The sequence below is a fragment of the Gouania willdenowi genome, unplaced genomic scaffold (genome assembly GCF_900634775.1).
Source record: "Gouania willdenowi unplaced genomic scaffold, fGouWil2.1 scaffold_55_arrow_ctg1, whole genome shotgun sequence".
NCBI lineage: Eukaryota > Metazoa > Chordata > Actinopteri > Blenniiformes > Gobiesocidae > Gouania > Gouania willdenowi.
The window spans coordinates 249,478-268,822 of NW_021145219.1; the positions used below are offsets into that span (position 1 = coordinate 249,478).

A 19,345-nucleotide genomic window follows, 5' to 3' on the forward strand; every position below is an offset into this window, starting at 1 on the left:
TGAAAGTTGAACTTGTTCAAATTTAATGCTAAGTCTCTCTCCTCCAAGTTACCAACTGCACCTTTAAGTGTTCTTTATGATACACATTTAGTCATTAAATACAGTTTTGCCGAGCAGCTCAATGTTGACAGGTAGTCATCCTTTAAGTTACAAGAGGGTGCTGAACATTTCAAGCTCCATTTTGGATTGCAGCAGTTCATGTATGTGAGAAATGTAAAAAGTTCACAGAACAATGCTGTAAAAAGTGGATTTCAAGCTTATGTCTGCTGTGCTGGGCCCCCGAGGGATGACTGACAGTCAACATGTATGTTATGTTAGGCTATGTTAATATGAAATGATAAGGTAATGTACTTTTAAGTTCAACTGTAAAAGTATTTACATGATAAACTTCCACCATGTACATGTGACCACCTTAACGGTGAATAATGGGTAAGTTCAGTTTAGTTTATTCGAGCAATTTACAATCAAGTTTTATTTTTTTTTACAAAAAACAAGATACATCATCAAAAATGAAAGCTCAAAAGGAATAGGCTGAAGCAAGAAAGCCTATAGGTGCCTACCCCAATATTCAGTTATTATTACAAACATACAAATACTGTACCAACATCAAGAAGAGAAAAGCATTTTAGTACATTTTGACATCACACAGAATTTTTGCTAACTACACACATTGATACATACATTATATTGGCGTTTATGATATAGCATTTGAATTAATTCCAAATATTACGGGGTTACCTACAGTTAATATTTGGAATTAATACAAATGCTAAATTATAAACACCTAACCACAAAGTTACCATGACTAGCGCTCACTTCAGGAGATAAACGAGTAACTGCTGCTCCAGAAATAACGTCCAAAATCATCACAGACATACATTTAAAAAGTGTCTGTATGGGGGCATAAAAACACTCTGTTCTGAGTAGGATCTTATTTTTCCATATATCAGCTATTCTTTGACATCATTACCCAAGAAGAGAAGCTAACGTTAGCATACTAACTGTGTGACAGACTTTCCTGATATTTCAGGGCAGAAGCTCATTAAACAAACTTTGTCACTCTTCAGCAGAAAGCATTTACAGTCGTTGTCATCTCATACATACATGCTTTGTGCTGCAGAGCATCGAGCAACAAACACTTTCTCACTGGTTCTGGATCCAGCTCTTCATCCAGTTCCACATCTTTCTCCCACTGCTTGTTTTATGACATCATTAGATTGAGTCACCAAATAGGTTTTTTCATATTTACATTGGAGCTTCTGGGAAAAGCATCGCGTTGCCATGCTGGTAGTGAATAAACCAGCGAAACTGAAAAGTAGCATTGTGTAATTACCAACTATACAAACTGTAACTGTAATAGATTACAGTTACTCATAATTTGTAGTCTGATTATGTAACGCTGTTACATGTAATTTGTTACTTATCCTCACTGGGGACTCAGGGTTTTATATTCCTCTATACAATATACAATTTGTCCCCATAATTAAACCTCCCATCATTATTATGTAGGCACACTGAACGCTCATCTTAGAAGATTTTTTATGTTTATGCAGTGCTGGGTCTCCAGAGGAGGGCTACAGTCTGGGTGTCTGTGTTTCTGCCCCTAATGCTGTCAAGTCTGTCGGTCCAACAAATGTCAAGATGGACTTTCAAGCAGCATATGACAGACTTCTGGAAACACACCCAGTGACTCTGGAAGGAATCTGAGGAATATCAGTGACAGATGATAATATGCAGCTTTCTGAATCCAATGAAAAACTCTTCCTCTCTCTAACGTGTTTCTCTGTTGAAAGAAATCCACAGCACAGACAATAACAGGTCTTTATTCAAATGAACAAAGCTTCACTGGACATTTCATATCATTACATTTACACAGTGATTCAAACTTCATGTCAGAAGAAATCAAAAGAGATTAAAGAAGAACTTTAGGATTTATCATTGATTCATAGAAAATTCTATCTTCTAAAGATAGGCTGGACAGGATAAAGAACTGATTAAAGAACATTTCAGAGTTACAAAATCACTAAGAACAAATCTACGAGCTGTAATGAAAGATTCATAGAAATGTAAATAGGACTTGCAGGAGATGGGTGATAAAATGGGAGTGTTTGGACACGTTGGACTTCCCTTCCCCCGATATTTATTCAGCAAACTGCATGATCCATTCCCAGGCTTTAGATAGGGTTTCCCTGTCAGGTACCATTTGGATCACATTTACTACAACTGCATTATCACGAAGGCTGTTGCTAACCGACCATTTTCATTGTCAACTACACTGATGGCTCCTTATCGACTAGTCTTTTACGCAAGGTTTTTCTAAGACAGTTCCATTTAAAGGGTATCTGTAGTGTAAATGTATATAACCAAAAATGTGTGTATTATCAATAAACAAAATATGTGCACCTTTTTATTTAAAATAAAAGGACTTTTTATTACGATTTTATACCGTCGGGCATTAAACTATGGAGTGCCGCCATTTAGGACAGGATATGACACGCTTGCATTCACGTTGCTTTGTTTCTATGTTGCTCTCGGCACTAAGCAGCAGTGTCTATCCACTCCTTCAGTGACTAAAGTGCACTATCCAGGTTGTATGTTAGGAGAGGATTAAAAATCACCTCTTTACCTGCTTCCTGTATGCGTTCCTGGGCCGACTCAGCATGCAGAACTAGCGGACACAGCTGTTGTTTCCAAAAGAAACTAAGCTGTGTGTTGGAACTGCACATACAGTATATGATGAGCAGCTGTGATGAAAAGCTGCGTGAAACAAGAGAAACGTGAGGAACAGAACAGAGCACCCCAAATCATGACTGACTGTGGATATTTCACACTGGACCTCAAGCAGCTTGGGTTCTGTTCCTCACCCGTCTTCCCGAATGAAAGGCACACTTTACTTTCATCGGAAAAGAGGACCTTGGACCACTGGTCAACAGTCTAGTCCTTCTTCTCCTCTTTTCTTCTGCAAAAACTGAGAAGTAAATGATGATTTCTTCACAGTGTTCTAATTTTTTGAATTCTTGTTTTCATGGGTTTTATGACCTGGAAGCCCAAATTATGTAAATATAAACAAATAATCTATAATCTATGAAAGTTTAACTTTTTGAATGGAATTATGGAAATGAAACAACTTTTCCATGATATTCTATTTTTTTTTTTTTTTTTTAAAGGGTCTGTAATTTAAGCTATTGTATTTCATTTTGTATCATTTTATATCTTGAAAATAAAATACCTGATATCTTTAAAATATAATCTATAAATAAGTTGAATAAAAAGTGGGTGTGTTGTGGTTGTGATGCTGCTTATGTAATTGTCTTTGAAGCAGATGTGTTTTTATATACATTTTGACAATAAAACTTAATATGTATTCATTATTAATAAAGCCACCATAAGGAAGTTTTTAAAAGTCTGTATACGAGAAGGTGTATTTTTGACCTCCTGTGGCTCTTCAGCTGATGAGGCATTACTTTCACCACTGAGAATGGAACAGGTTCTGATTTTATTCATCTTTGACAGCTCTGAAGAACAATTGTGGTATTTAACTTGCAGAACAGAAAATGAATATTTAAATGAAGTCACTTTGAAATAGATTTGAATTATGAGCGATCAAGCAGAAACTAAATTTTGAAACAAGTAAATTAGGACAAATACATTTACTGATATAAGGTCAAAATGGTCCCAAACTTTACTCTTTACTTTTTCATTCAGGCTCCATTGCATTGTTGACAATGTGCAGTATAAACATTTCTCTTAATACAGAGACACATCCTGTTGACAGCTGGCAGATGCACTTCCTGTTAAACACAGTTTTGCACTAGGGCTGAACGATGTTGGAAAAAAATCAAATTGCAATTTTTTTTCCCTCAATATTGCAATTACAATTTAATTTGCGATTATTTTTTCAAGGTCATCTTTTCATCTATTTTTCAACAAACATCATCATCATCATCATCAATATAATCTGTTCTAATAAACAATATCAGATGTATTATATATAAATTGTTCTTTCTTATAGGCTAGGCTTATGTTAAAATAAAGGGAAATGAAGCATGAATTACTATTAAAGACAGTTTATTTATCTAATTCAATTACAGTTTTAAACTGAAATACCTTGACTTGCAGTCTTGGAATCATTGACCATGACAACATAACAAAACTAACAAAAAACAATGAAATCAATACGTCACATTTCCTTAAAGCACTGAACAACAACCATTGGGACAATAAACAGACCAACATGCCCAAAGACAGCAGTAAAATATTAAAAATTAAACTTTGGACATTATACAAAAGGCAACCATTCAGAAATGAGAAATCAGTCATCAGAATTACTGTTTAGCTCGGAATAACATTTCCAGGCCTCACTTTTAATAACCAGTTGAGAGATGGAGCAAGACAAAGAAGTGTGGGATATCCTCCTCCTAAATACAGAGCAGTGAAGCTCTGACTAATCTTACATATAGTCATAGAATCATCACAGTTGCAGCTTTGAACCACAAGATCTGTTGGAAAGTTTATTCACAATTTAACACTGATCTACATTTGGTAATCATCAGTACATTGTAATTGCAATCACAGTACATTTTCATTCAGAATATAACCATTACAATCATGGAGTGGGCATACTATTTTTGCTAAAATTTAAATGGAAATGGCAATATTACATGCTTCGGACATATCAAATTTACAGCGACGTCTTGCCTAATTTCAGCGTAAGCATCTTGCTGATATAAATCCTCTGAAGCATGTCAAAACTGTAAAATTAATAACAGTATTTGACTCTATTAACCCCATTTAGCTTGTGTGGTACAGCTTTGGAAGGTTTAATAGCCAGGAAAGTCATCTACACAGGAAAAGATTATGGAAAAAAAACAGGAAGCAGGAAAGTGTAACAAGTCGCAGACGTGACTAAACCCTAGAACGGAGTTTGGGAAATTTTTTAATTGAAAATTCAGAGGACCTACACCTGTATGTCACTTTGATCTGAAGATAGTTCCTGATCCATGGCTCCATCCACACAGAGATGAGAGTTGAGAACAGTTGAACTGCTGACGGTTTTCCCACACTGGTCACATCTAAAAACATTTCTTTCATGAACTCTTTGGTGGCGATTAAGGTCACGTTTATACTTGTAAGATTTGCCACATGTGTCACATTTGTGAAGTCTTTCTGTAGTGTGGCTGATTTGGTGAAGTTTGAAATGTTGATATGTTGTAAAAACTTTGTCACACTGGTCACAGCGACACACTTCATGTCCAGTGTGAGATCTCAGGTGAATGGTGAGGGTTTGTTTCTGTTTATATATTTTTCCACAGAGGTCACAGTGAAACAACTCTGCTCTCGAGTGAGTCTTTGAGTGTAGCGTTAAGTTTGATCTTTGTGTGAAACCCTTCCCACACTGTTCACATCTGTACGCTTTGCTTCCACGATGAATGAGTACATGTTTTCTGAGGGTTCCAGATTGAGTAAAAGTCTTTCCACATTCCTCACATTTGTACGGTTTCAATTCTCTGTGGATACGTTGATGCCGTAGTAAATTATTCTTCAGAGTAAAGGCCTTCCCACAATCTTCACACGTGTGCGGTTTAGATTCTCTGTGGATATGTTGATGCCCTATTAACGTGCTCTTCATACTAAAGGCCTTCCCACATTGGTCACACGCGTGTGGTTTCTTTCCACTGTGAACCAGCTGATGAATTGTCAGGTTCTTCTTACGAGCAAAATCTTTTCCACACACATCACATTTAAACTTTTTTACTCTAGTATGAACGACTTTGTGACTCATTAAGTAAGAATTCTGATTAAAAGACTTTCCACACTCGTCACAGGGGAACAATTTAGATCCAGAATGGATTAGTTGATGTTTGGCCAGGTTTGATTTTGTGGTTAAGGCCTTTCCACACTGGTCACATGTATGTGCTTTGGCTTTAACAGGTTGACTATGTTGTTGAACTCTTTGCTCTGTGGCAGAAGTTTTTCTCTTACATTTGTTTCGTTGTCTTGTCTGAGCTTCATCCTCTTCAGAGCATTGAGGTCTCGCTTTGTTCTGGCTTCCAGAGTTCTGTAAAATAGTTAGAGATTAAACACAGAGAACAAACTAAACAAAGTCCTTTGAAAGATGTGTTTCTAAATGTGTTCCCTAGACAGTGGCTGTTAGAGATGGATCAGACATAGCATTAGGCTTCAGTAGGAGCTCAACTTCAATAGAACATCAACGTGGACGGCAGCAGAACATTGACCAAAGCATCACACAGCTCAGTGCAGGATGGACAGTAGCACTCGTCTCTGATCAAATGAAGGAATTGTGGTTATTAAACAATGTGGAGAAAATACAGTTCCGTGAAATAGTATTTGCCCCCCTTCCTTTTTTTCTGATTATTTTGCATGTTTATCACACCTAAGCGTTTCTGTTCATCAAACCAATTTTAAAGTCTCACCATGCCAACCCAAGTAAATATAAAATGCAGTTTCAAAGTGATTATTTTATTTATTATTGGGGGGGGAGTCCAAACCCATCTGACCCCATGTGAAAAAAGTTTTATTCTAAATTAGTTTTTTTCTAAATTTGTTTTATGCATATTGATATTGTGCAGAGTAACCTCTGTTAATAAAGCACTGGCATATGAATGAAAGAACGAAAGAACAAATCGAAACTAGCAGTACTAGTTGTGAGGAACATACAGAGTGTTCTTACCTCTTCCTTCACAGAGCCTTGATCTGCAACGTTGAATGTAAACTCCTGGGTCACTTTTTCGTGGCTTTTTACTTCGTTTGGAGCAAACATTACATCCCACAGATGGTCATGATGACGAAGCTCCTCCGGATCAGCTTTCCTCCTGCAGCCTTCATCCTCCTCCTCCTCACTGTCCCTCTCACTCAGCTTCACTTCCCTCCACAGCATTTCTTCTTCTTTTTCTTCTTCTTCTTCCAGTTTGATGGCAGTCTTCATCCAGCTTGTTGGTGCATTAGCCTCCATTGTTCTTTCTTTCCCACGGTGCTTCCAGCTGTCCTGATGGCTCACTTGACAATCCTTAGTACAAACAGAAACCCAAAGAAGATCTCATTTATGGGTCAAAGCAAGAACTTCAGGATGCGCAAACACTTCTGTCTTTTCTGTCGAGTCTAGATTTAATTTGCGTGTTCACACCAACCAAACGAGGCAGACTATATGAGCAAACAAATCCAAGAGCGTTTTAACGCTTCGTTGTTAAGCACCTTTAATAAATTATTATGGGAAATGAAATGTATGAATAAATGATTGATTACAATCTCTAAATGACAATGCATTGATTATTTCTTCCACCCCTAATGCTGACTGAAGTTTCATATTTCATTTAGGGCTTTAGGCTAACACGATTCCTCGTGTTATTCGAGTAATTTGATTACTAAAATGCATCGAGGCACAACTCTGACTTGATGTTTCATTTAGGCCACTTCTGCTTTTGATGACGATATCGCCAGCAACGTTGGTGGTGGGGGGGTTTCTGCTCTGATGGCGGCATTGGTGTGGGGTAGCGGTGCCTGGCTGGGGGTGCTTGGGTTCGCCTGCTTATCAGTCCGTGGCTGGCGGGGTAGTCCTTCCTCGCCGGGGGAGCCTCCCTGTGGAGGGCGTTTTATCGTGGCGCCATGCCGGCTGGTACTGGCTCTGGTGTGGGTGTGGGTTTCTCTCTCTCAAATATTGTTTGTTAAAAAGAATATAAATAAAAATAAAGATTTTTTTCCAACAGGAAGAATAATTGTGTTTAATAATTGTGATTAAAATACTGATCCAAATAATCGTGATTATCATTTTGGCCATAATCATGCAGCCCTACATCCTCACACACGTAAATCCTTACCGGTGAAATGACGCGTCTGAGCATTTGAAAAGCAAGACAGGGCGGGGTTAACTCAGTGATTATGTAGCGCATGAGCGCGGGGGTTGGAGATCATGAGTTATTTTGATTAATTGTGAGTTTATGTTTTTGGGGTTTATTTTAGGATTTGCTTTAAAAAATGCATTTGTTTATTTTATTAGAAAATACAGGTATCCTTTAAAGAGGATGTGAGTATTTATTGTTTGTATTTATTGATAATTGTTTTTAGTTAGTTCTACGGCACCCATGGGAGGGGTTTACCTGTTCAAAGCAGTGTGGGAAGCTGCATGTGGTCAGTCTTTCTCTGGTGTTGCATGTGCAAGCAACAGATCTGTTCCACAAGGAAATTCCTTAAACCTGCCAGTTAAACGCAGAGCTGGGATCAGGTTGTGTTTTTTCTCTCACTTGTAAATATGGCGAAGGCGAAGGGCCTCTTGCTCTCAAAGTGGAGCGCAAGAGGCCACTATTGCTCTCTACATGGTGTCATATGCGAACACCATGTGCCTGTCACTGACCAGGAACTCTTGCCATGTCACAGAAATGCCCCCACGCTTTCCGAAAATGTATAGTTCATGGTACTCAAAAAAGGGGAAACATAGTTATTGTGCTGGAATATTATTCTTTCTTTCGTCTTTCTTTCTTTTCCGGTGTCAGAACCAACTCACCTACTTTTCACCCACTGAACCATTATGTAGAGTCACAAAAATTCAAATAAAATTCAATTGCGCTCTTCTCTAATTTCTGGCTATTTTCGGTTTTAAAAATACAAAAATTTGAAGCGCCGGCTACCCCAAGCACGCCAAAAATACATTACGAGATAGGAATTGCCAAAAAAATTAATTAATCGTAGAATCATGAAAATTGACACAGAAGTAAACCATGACAAGTAGAAAAAAATTATGACCACGCCAAACAACACACAGGAAGTCCAGAATCTTGATTTGAAAATTGCAAAATTGCCATTTTCGCTCACTTCGTATTTTAAATAGGGATGTAACGATTAATCGTAAGGCAGTTAAAAATCGATTAATAGGTATCACGGTTCACATCAATACTATGAAAATTGAATCGCAGTACTTTTTTTAAATAGCAGAGGGCGCTATATATCCTTCTCTTGTCCAGAAGTGTTGGCGGCGGGCGGAATCTGCTACTACTCTCTTCCTGGCTCCCTTCTACTCTTAAACATGTTCATAAATGATTCCTTACCCCTTTAGCACCGAAAGAATATCTGTAATATTACATGAATATCTGTAAAAGTCACGTTTTTCTATTAGCTTTGTCTGCTAGCGCATAGCATCTCTTCTTCACTGCTAGAATTTCTGCATGCCAACCGACCACTGGGTTACCAGCGCCCTCTGCTGGTCCAAACAAATATCTGATGTAAATACAGTGCAGACTGTTTTTTTTTTTTTTTAAGTCCAATTGTTAAGGCACAAAATACATTTTCAGTTGCACTTTTAAAAAGAAAAAGAACTATTATGCAGTTTTGCATTGTTAACTGTAGAACCAGAATTTAAATTAGGATCCACACAAGGTTCCTGCTGCTTAACAGAAGGTTTTCCTTGCCGCCATGATGAATTCATGTTGGGTGTGGGATACATATGTATGTGTATATATGCATATGTGTGTATCCATAAAATGAAGAGTCCATCCTTAAGACTGCTCTACTGTAAAGTGTCTTGAGATACCATTGGTTATGATTTGGCGCTATACAAATAAAAGATTGATTGATTGATTGAAATTAATAGGCTTCTTCTTCATTTGTATTATTCCTTTATTTATTTCATTCAAGATTTATTTTTAGTTAAATTGCATTGTTTTGAATAGTTCATCAAGGGAATCTTTTGACAATGAAAAATAAAAGTAAAGTATTTTCCCAAAACAAAATAAAGGAATATTTTTCAGTCATCATTTGTCTACAGTCCCATTTTGTAAAATAAATCGTGAGCGAATCGTATCGTGAACCCAGTATCGTGAATTGAATTGTATCGGGAGTTGAGTGAATCGTTACATCCCTGATTTTAACGCACTTCTCCTAGGGCGTTTCACTGACAGGGTTCAAAATTGCTAGAGAAGTGGGACACCGAAAGTAATCCATGGATATTTGAGTACTTTTACAATGTTTGCAGGGTAGAGCCATGAATTTCGGCCAAAAAAAAAAAATGCTCCCATTTGCACACACAAACTCTGATTAGCATCAAAAGTGAATCAGTTGTTCAACACCCGGCCCTAAACCAGCTCAATGTAGAAAAACGGATATTGGCACGTTAGCGCCCCCTACAGAATGAAGAGAATTTGATATGGGACAAATGTCCTATTTTAACGCACTTCTACTACTACTTCTACTGCTACTATTAGTATTAGTGACACCACATGCAGACTTAAATACATGTGTGAAATTTAAAGTCGACAGGTGATTGACCTGAAAGATGATAAAAGCAGGCTCCTTGGCCACTCTGTACTCCATATGTGTTTTAAAACACAAGTATAAGGCGTACAAAATATGAAGCTGGGAATGCTCAACTGGATCACAGCTCGTAGGTTTTAGAACAGGTCCTCTTCAAGGTCCTTTTAGGGCATAGCATAGAGTTGAAAATGAGATAAAAGGTCCGAGGCACTCTGTTTTAAAGTTAAGCCTTTTTATTACGCCAATGCATTTCGACTTCTAGGATTCTTCTTCAGGGCTTTGTATGAAACACTGCAGGTGTAAAATGTCCCTGTAGGGAAATTTGTCCTCTGCAATTGACCCATCCTTCAATGCCACTAGGGCCTCTGTCGAGGGCAGTGTCAGGACCCGTCTCCTGATGTTGATGCTGGGCTTGGTCAGGACTACCAGAACTGGAGGATTTTGCTCTTTCTGCGTCATCGACCCCCCTGCAATCACTGCCACACACACACCTCTTTGAAAACCTTCCGGGCCAATCTTGACCTGTTTTCACACAAATAATGCGGACTTGTTCCTGAACTCGGGTGTATGTTTGTACAGAAAACTCTGTTTAAGATGCAGTTGGGGTAGCCGGATCCTATCCGTGTCCGCTCCATGTACGCTGTTTGTAAAGGGCTTCAGCGTATTGGGTTTGGGCCGTATAGTAAACGCAATTGAAAAAATAATGATTGGAAGGCAAATGTCATCTTCTTCTTGAACATTGAATGGCTATATACTTAATGACTTCCATCACAACTCCAGCATTGTTCTCGGATGTGTTAGTCCAACTACAAAAATCATAAATATGTCTACGTTTATATCTCAATAGTACATTTCTGTTTGGTTGCTACATACACATTTTGATGCAGTTTCTTGGCCACATCCTCAGTGATAGTACCTTGGGTCACGGAGGGGGTTTCGGGTCTTTCAACTTCAGACCCCCTCACCCAGGCGACCCGACCGGGAGAGATCAGTTCCCGGCCTGTGTCCAAGAAGCTGTCGCCCACTGCTTGTCCCTCATAATCCACAGCCATCTTGAGGCTCTCTCTGCAGCCTCGGATGCTGCATTGTTGGCTTTTCTTTTGCATGCTCCGGTGATGCCCAGGAGGCTGTAGGCCTGACAGAGTGACTTTCCTGCAAAGCCCCTTCCTTCTACTTCAACGGGAAAGCACCTCGCACGCCACCCCGCACTCCTCCACCAGCTTTGCGTATTTCTCTCTCTTCCCCTCACTGGCTTCTTCCATCCTCTCCTCCCAGGGCACAGTTAGCTCCAACAAAATTACCTGCTTGGATGACTGAGAGCAGGACGATGTGTGGTCTAAGGCTGGTTTCTATGATGTTCTCAGGGAATCAAAGATGTTTTCCCAGGTCCACCCTTAGCTGCCAGTCCTTCTCTGCTCCCAGCAGACCTGTTTGGGCTTTCGGTCAGGAGGGTAGTTCTCCAGCTCGCACGAATGAAATTTCATGCCTTGCTGGGTTGCAAGTTCTTATTCTGGTCAAGGGCTGAACAATTTTGGAAAATATTTATATAATTATGATTTTTTTTTCCTCAATATTGCAATTGCGATTTCATATGTGATTCTTTTTTTTCAAGGGCCTCTTGTCATGTATTTTTCAATGAACACAAGCAACAAATCATCTGTTTCATAACAAACAATTTCAGATTTATTTAAACTTTAAATAAATATGAAATGTAAATTTTAAAGTACAAATTACAACAATAAAGCAAACAAATCTGTGTCTTTACCTCTTCAACATTAGGGATGGGTGTACTACTACTCTTATCGATCCAGTATTTTATCGATACCTTACTTTTTTTAAATCAATGGAAAAACTAAAATGAGGAGAGTAAACATTAAGAGTGCAGTTCACACATTACTGTCCTTACTTTACAGCACTGTGGCAGTTTTATTTTCTTATTTGTTAACATGCCTGTTATTATATACAAATTTTTATTTAATATAATTTAATCTTGCACTAGAAGTCTAAAGATAATTTTCTTTTAATGTATTGCTTGATTGATCAAGCTACGTCACAGAAGTGTTCTGTTTAGTGTAGAATGTTAAAATAAGGTGAATAAAATAAATAAGGGACATCCTGGATCTGTTTTTTTGCTCTTTATCTTTTTAATGTATTATATAAGTATCGGATCGGGACTCGGTATTGGGCAATTCTCAAAATCAAAGGACTCAGACTCAAAAAAAAAATGATCGGACATCCCTAATCACAGACATGTACTGTATTTGTATATAAACTAGCTATTATATGACACCAGGGATGTGGACCAGACAGGAATTACAATATGAATTCTCACATTAAAAAGGTACACCATTCAAAAATCAGGTCCAAACTCCAAAACTCTAATTGAAACCTTTATCAATAGAATCCTCTTTGGTACAACCTCCACACTCCTAAATAACCTCCAATATATCCAAAACCCAGCTGCCCACCTCCTCACCCACAACCGCTCCAGTGACCACATCACCCCTGTCCTCTAAAAACCTCCACTGGCTCCCCGTTCTTCAGTGCATCGAATTCAAACTCCTCCTTCTCACCTATAATGCTGCGTTCACACCAAACGCGGTTTCTGTGGCACAAGCGAACAGATTACATGCAAAGTCAATGGTTTAGACGCGCTGGGAGGCGAATTATTCGCCGGTGGGGCGGCGCGGACTGTTTCGCGCGTTGAACGCGAAGGCTGCGGCAAGCGCGCTCCCGATTTTCGCGTTATTCGCCGTTCGCTTGAGTTGAAAATATTGAACTCCAGCGGCTGTTTCGCGTGACGCGCAGGCGCGAAAGCCAATCAGAGTCCTTGTTGGCAATGACATCAGGCAGGCAACACGGAAACCAGTATTTTCACCCGTTCAACCATTGAGGAGAAGCTAATCGTAGCGGTGTGTGACCACAGGGAGCTGTATGACACGGCCTGTTATTTTAACCGGGACCAGGAAGGATTTGGTGTGGAGGAGAATCAGCGAGGAGGTGGAGCAGCAGGTAAATGTTCTCTCTGTAGTTTTCATCTTTGAAAGTCAGCAGTGAGTGAGGATAGCATTAGCTAATGATAGCATTAGCCGCTAACCCCAGCTATTTTCACTTATGGGTTATGAGAGGAAAAAAAAGTCAGGAGAACCGTAGTGGGTCAGCTGCAGGAACATCCAAACTGTGGAAATACCCTGTGGTCATGTCCTTCGTCGACCCCTTTGTTTCACCGCGAGAGACAAGCAGCAACATGGGGTAGAGGGTTGAGGAAGACAGGACTGCAGAGTATGGTCAACCATCAGAGACTGGAGGTTTGTTTATCAGTGCAGACATATAGAAATATATACCAGGTTAATATTCAGGCCTTTATGCATCACAGGGCTTCTTCTAGTGGGGGGATCTAAATCTAGTATAATGATTTCAAATCTATAGTAATGTGTTTCATATATTGTGTTTGCTGTCACTCAGAGGTAAACAATCAGATGAGTGATGGAGAAGGACAGGGAGGGGGAACAGATAGTGCTCAGGGAGCAGGAGAAGATGATGATGATGGTGATGGTGCTACAGCAGCATCTCCTGCAGAAACAAGTGCAGCCAAACCATCTGATATGAACATGACAGAAGTTGTTTTGCATTCTGTTATAAATAAAATGTATCTATAAATGCTTGGTATATCAGTGATGACAATGTTGATCATTACCTCATTTAATGTTTAATTAAAATATATCTATGATCTTATTTAAGTAACAGTGACTTGATAAGCTATTTTATATATATATATATAATGTTTGTTTATTTTTAAGGAAAAAGAGCAAAGAAGAGGCCCAGCCAAGGCTCTCCAAGAGAGGTGGAGCAGCTTATCCTACAGACCTTCAGGAGACCACCTCCTCACCACCAGCTCTGACTGAGGATGAGATGTTTTTCAGAGACCTGCTTCCTATCCTGCAAAAAGTGCCACCAGAATTTAGGGAACGTTAAATTTCAAAGTTTTAAACTTCTTTATTATCATCCGGTAACACTAAATTTGGAAAATTTTAATTAGGTTTTGGATTGGACTGGATGGGCGGCACTCTTTGCATGGCAAGAACCACATTGTGAATAGTTGTTTATACTAGTTTCTTTATTATGTAAGTATTATAATATTGAAGTAAATAGTTTGTTTAAAATTGAGGTATTATGTTAATGTACATGATGTTCTTTCAGAATTGTTGATTAAAAACACATTTGGCTCTTAAAATAGTCGTTTTGGGTGTGCTGGTGCAATATGTCTAGCCATGGAACGGCTCCTGCAGACAAGTATGATGTGAAGACCTCTCGTCCATAGCTGTTAGCTGTGGTCCTGAAGGAGTCACCTGTGGCCAGATACCTGCACAGTGAACAACATAGAAAAGCTCAGATCATTGATAATTAGATATATATAATGTGGGTGTGTCTACGTGTGCATAAAAGGTGGAGAGATTAGAGAGAACAGGCCTTATCTCCCAGAATGTGTTGCCAGATGACAATAATTAACAGTAGTAAATAAATAATGATTTATTAATAAGAGTTAAAAACAATAAATATTAATGAAACAAGCCTCATCTTCCAGAATAGATCTCCAGAGGACAAAAAATAACAATAGTAAATAATTTAATATAATGATTAACTTTTATTTTAGTTGTAATATATTTATGATAAAAACAATAATAAAGCAGGCCTTTTCTCCCAGAATAGGTATCTCCAGAAAACAATAATTTTAATAATTCTGCTTTTAAATTCCCTTGGGATTAATATAGTATCTATCTTTATTGTGTATTTGAGAGATGTGTCTGATGAATCATGGCATCTTCGGTTGCTTATGAAACTTACCGGAGACAGACAGACAGTTGTTCGGCTGCAGAGATGGAGCTCCGGTAGTTGGTATCCTGCCGGGACATCCGTGGGCCAGTCCGACCCAGCAGGTCGTCGAATCGGGCGCTGGTCATCCACAGGTACCGCTGGAAGCAGTCATCATCCAGGTGTAGCTTCTGAAGCAGGCAGTGAAGCTCACCGAGTTGGATGTGGCGCTGGTTAACCTGGTGAAGCCAGGAAAGCCGACGTTTCTTCCCCTTCCGAGGTTAGGAGCAGTGAATTGACGGAGGTCCTCCATAGTTGATGGTGGAAACAAACAGAGCCTGGTTGTCGCCGTTTGGGAGTCTGGTGGGCGGAGCTTCGCTTCAGATGCGAATATGAAGCGAATAGGGAAACATTTTTTGATCCCGCGAATCCTGCGGAAGGTTTTGCGCGACAGACGCGAACGGTCCCGCAGAAACCGCGTTTGGTGTGAACGCAGCATTAAGCTCTTAATAATCAGGCCCCTCCTACCTCACAGATCTGCTCCACCCCTACACTCCCTCCCACAGCCTCCCCTCCTCAGATGAAAACCTCCTCACTGTCCCCAGGACCAACCCTATGGAATTCCCTACCAAGCCACATCCACAACTGCACCGACCTTCCCATCCTTCAAATCACTTCTCAAAACTCACCTGTTTCACTCAGCTTTTAATGTTTAAACCACCCACTCATTTTTTTTCTCTATGTCATATTTTCTTCTACCAATGCTCTTGTTGTTTTTATGCTGTAAAGTGTCTTTGATAGTGTCTCGAAAAGCGCTTTTAAATAAAATGTAATATTATTATTATTACTATTATTATTATTTTGATTATTATTATTATATGATTATTTTTATTAAGCTATTACATAATTTACATTTTCAAATTTGAAGAAAGTTCTCAATATGGACAGGTCATTTCATTTGCACACTTTTTTGTGTAGTCTTGCTCCTTTTTTCTGCGTGTGTATATTTTCATTATTAGTGTGTGTGTGTGTGTGTGTGTGTGTGTGTTTAATACACCGCTCTTTGCCGTTTAAACTATACTTATATTATACTTTATTAAACCCCTCGTTGTTTAACAAAGTATTTCCTAATTATGATTAAGTAAAACAGCACTGATCAGCATATTCATGTTTACAAAATGTGACCATAATGTGAGTGAGTGAGTGAGTGAGTGAGTGAGTGAAACCTGTTGTCACAGTCTGACTTTACCTCCGTACTGAGATTATAATCCTAACCCTAACATAATCCAATAAACAAATAAAACACGTGTCCGTTCTCTTTGAAAACAAAATTAATTACTTTTATTTTTAGCGAAATTTAATTTTTCGGTAGTGCGCATGTGCATATATATGTGCATATACATTCTCAGTAGATGACACCGGATCAGTGAATGAATGATACTAACAGTACATACTGGTAGTTGTACTAGTTGTGAGGGGCACGTGGAGTGGTCTTACCTCTTCCTTCACAGGGCCTTGGTCTGCTGTGTTGGACGGAAACTCTTCCGTTTCTTCTTTGGGGATTTTCTCTAAGTTTTTTCTGTCCCACAGATGGTCGTGATAACGAAGCTCCTCCGGCACAGCTTTCCTCCTGCAGCCTTCATCTTCATCTTCATCTTCATCCTCACTGTCCGTCTCACTCAGCTTCACTTCCCTCCACAGCACTTCTTCTTCTTCTTCTTCTTCTTCTTCCTTTTTGACGGCAGTCATCATCCAGCTCGTTGATAAATTGGCATCCATTGTGTTTTCTTTCCCACGGTGTTTCTAGCTGTGCTCACTATACAATCTTTATCACCTTTAGAGGGACACTCTACCATCACCTCTATCTCTGTCCTTCCGCCATTTCACTGCTTTGTTGCTGTGCCACACTGGTTGCCAGATACAGCCGACGATTCCCCGCATGAAAGATGTTGAATATCAACGGAATGCCCCCAAAAACTCCAATATTGTCCGTCTGCGTCCAAAAATGGGTGTTTCTGTTCATCACGGGTACACCATCGCTTCTTCACAGCTCACCGCTGCCAAATGCGTTAAGAAAACAAGGTGGCGACACCTCCTGTCACTGTGGCTATATATATATATATATATATATATATATATATATATATATATATATATATATATGAAAGACTTTATATATATGAAAAACACCACACAGAACGACCGACAGACAGACTTTTATTCTGCTGCGTTTGATAAAAAAACGACGAAACGAGGTGCAGCACTTCTCTAGAAAGTTCTTTAACAGCCTCTGTCTACAACTTTTGCCCATTTACTCAGAGTCATTGGACACAGAAGAAGTGTGAGAACATGAGTTTGAGCTGTAGCTGATACAACGATTGAAAATCACACAGTGTCTGCCTGTCTTTACTCTTCTGTCTCCAACGATATAAATGACTACAAAGATGGCGTTCAGGTTTTTTGTATATATATATATATATATATATAAATACACTTTCATATATATATATTAAGTCATTCATATATATATATATTAAGTCTTTCGTATATATATATATTAAGTCTTTCATATATATATATATATAAAGTCTTTCGTATATATATATATATATATATATTAAGTCTCATATATTTATATAATTTCCTGAACGGCTTTCTATTTAGGTTTGCCCATGATTCGGAGTTTGACGCTGCGCTATGCACAAATGTACTGTTCTGGAGAGCCAGCAGGAATAAATCTGTTTGATGCTCATGTCTGCTTCTAGGTCGTGCTTGTCTGAACGTGACTGTGTCACATTTGCCCTTGACAAACTTTAAAAAAAAAACGATCTTTTGAAAATCCCAAAAAGTTTTATTTTCCTCCAAAGTAATTATCTCATAACATACAATAATTTAAAAAAAAACACTTAACATTCTGTACAGTATTATCTCCAATGATTTCTTATTAAAGAAGTGCATAGCAAATAAAAATCTTCTGTCCAGTGAGACCTAGTCATTTAACTTCCAATACAATAACACTCATTTATGTTATTTTTGAATTATGAAAGCACACTGTCGAGTGGAGACAGAGCCGCTGAGACTCTGTAACTCCACACTGAGGATCCCACGGACCTGCAAGACAAAAGCCAGAAGGAGTACAGGAGCAAACACACAAGGGAAGAAGCAGACATAGAGGGAGTGTTAGAGAGAGGAATGGGACCCTCTCCGGTCCCTCTCTAACCTAAATGACCTTTCTCTTAACGCCCTCTCCAACCTCTCTCCAACCGAGCGTGCCAGACCCCCCCCCACTGGCAGTCTATGCCTATTGCATCTTAACTATGAGCTATGAGCTGGTTCCTAACTAAAAGCTTTACCAAAGAGGAATGTTTTGAGCCTAACCTTAAAGGTAGAGAGGGTGTCTGCTCCCCGAACTGTGGTTGGTAGATGGTTCCAGAGAAGTGGGGCCTGATAACTGAAAGCTCTTCCTCCTATACTACTTCTAGAGACAAGTGGAACAACGAGTCGTCCAGCATTTTGAGAGCGTAGTGTTCTGGGGGGATTGTATGGCACTACAAGCTCCTTGAGATAGACTGGTGCCTGTCCATTTAGGGCTTTATAAGTGAGAAGAAGAATCTTGAATTCTATTCTATATTTTATAGGAAGCCAATGCAGAGAGGCTAATACAGGAGTAATGTGATCTCTTCTCCTAGTTTTAGTCAGTACACGTGCTGCAGCATTTTGAACCAGCTGAAGTGTCTTAAGCGACTTGCTCGGGCAGCCTGCTAAAAGAGAATTACAATAATCCAGTCTAGAGGTAACAAAAGCATGGACTAGCTTTTCGGCGTCGCCCTGAGACAGGATAGATCTGATTTTAGCAATGTTACGGAGATGAAAGAAGGCAGTTCTTGAAGTTTGTTTTATGTGAGAGTTGAAGGATAAATCCTGATCAAATAGAACCCCAAGGTTTCTAACAGTTGTGCTTCGTGCCAGAGTAATGCCATCTAGGGCAGTTAGGCTAGCATAGGTTTCTCTAAGGTGTCGTGGGCCCAGTACAATGATCTCAGTCTTGTCTGAGTTGAGAAGAAGAAAATTTTGGTCCATCCAGGCCCTAATGTCCTTTAGACAGGCCTCAAGTTTAGATAGCTAATTTGTCTCACCTGGCTTCATTGATACGTACAGTTGGGTATCATCAGCATAGCAGTGAAAGTTAACAGAGTATTTTCTCATAACATTACCAAGGGGGATCATATAGATACAGAAGAGCCCTGAGGAACCCCGTAGCTTACTTTAGTGT

The 19,345-nt window shown here is 39.1% G+C and overlaps 1 protein-coding gene across 3 annotated transcripts; it reads right to left on the reverse strand.

Moving 5' to 3' along the window:
- Window positions 1-4,162: 4,162 nt before the first annotated feature.
- On the reverse strand, window positions 4,163-17,123 carry LOC114460641 (zinc finger protein OZF-like). Of its 3 annotated transcripts, none has more exons than XM_028442548.1 (3): window positions 16,750-17,123; window positions 6,692-6,877; window positions 4,163-6,058 (listed from the first exon to the last, which is right to left on the reverse strand). In XM_028442548.1, exons 1-3 carry the CDS (start codon window positions 16,849-16,851, stop codon window positions 4,958-4,960), a joined length of 1,389 nt encoding a protein of 462 aa, XP_028298349.1. In that variant the 5' UTR covers window positions 16,852-17,123; the 3' UTR covers window positions 4,163-4,957. The 3 variants fall into 3 exon arrangements, with proteins under 3 accessions (XP_028298349.1, XP_028298348.1, XP_028298350.1); XM_028442547.1 differs by having other exon boundaries at window positions 6,692-7,027; window positions 16,570-17,122; XM_028442549.1 differs by lacking the exons at window positions 4,163-6,058; window positions 6,692-6,877 and adding an exon at window positions 14,303-14,623 and having other exon boundaries at window positions 16,570-17,123.
- Between the last annotated feature and the right edge of the window lie 2,222 nt (window positions 17,124-19,345).

What these genes read in the sequence shown, in the direction of transcription:
- LOC114460641 (XM_028442547.1), bottom strand. Translation starts at nt 16,851, where the DNA reads ATGGATGCCAATTTATCAACGAGCTGGATGATGACTGCCGTCAAAAAG. An exon ending in AAGGCCCTGTGAAGGAAGAG is followed by an intron (nt 7,028 to 16,569) that starts GTAAGACCACTC and finishes GTTTGTACTAAG; the next exon opens with GATTGTCAAGTGAGCCATCA. An exon ending in AAGGCTCTGTGAAGGAAGAG is followed by an intron (nt 6,059 to 6,691) that starts GTAAGAACACTC and finishes ACTATTTTACAG; the next exon opens with AACTCTGGAAGCCAGAACAA.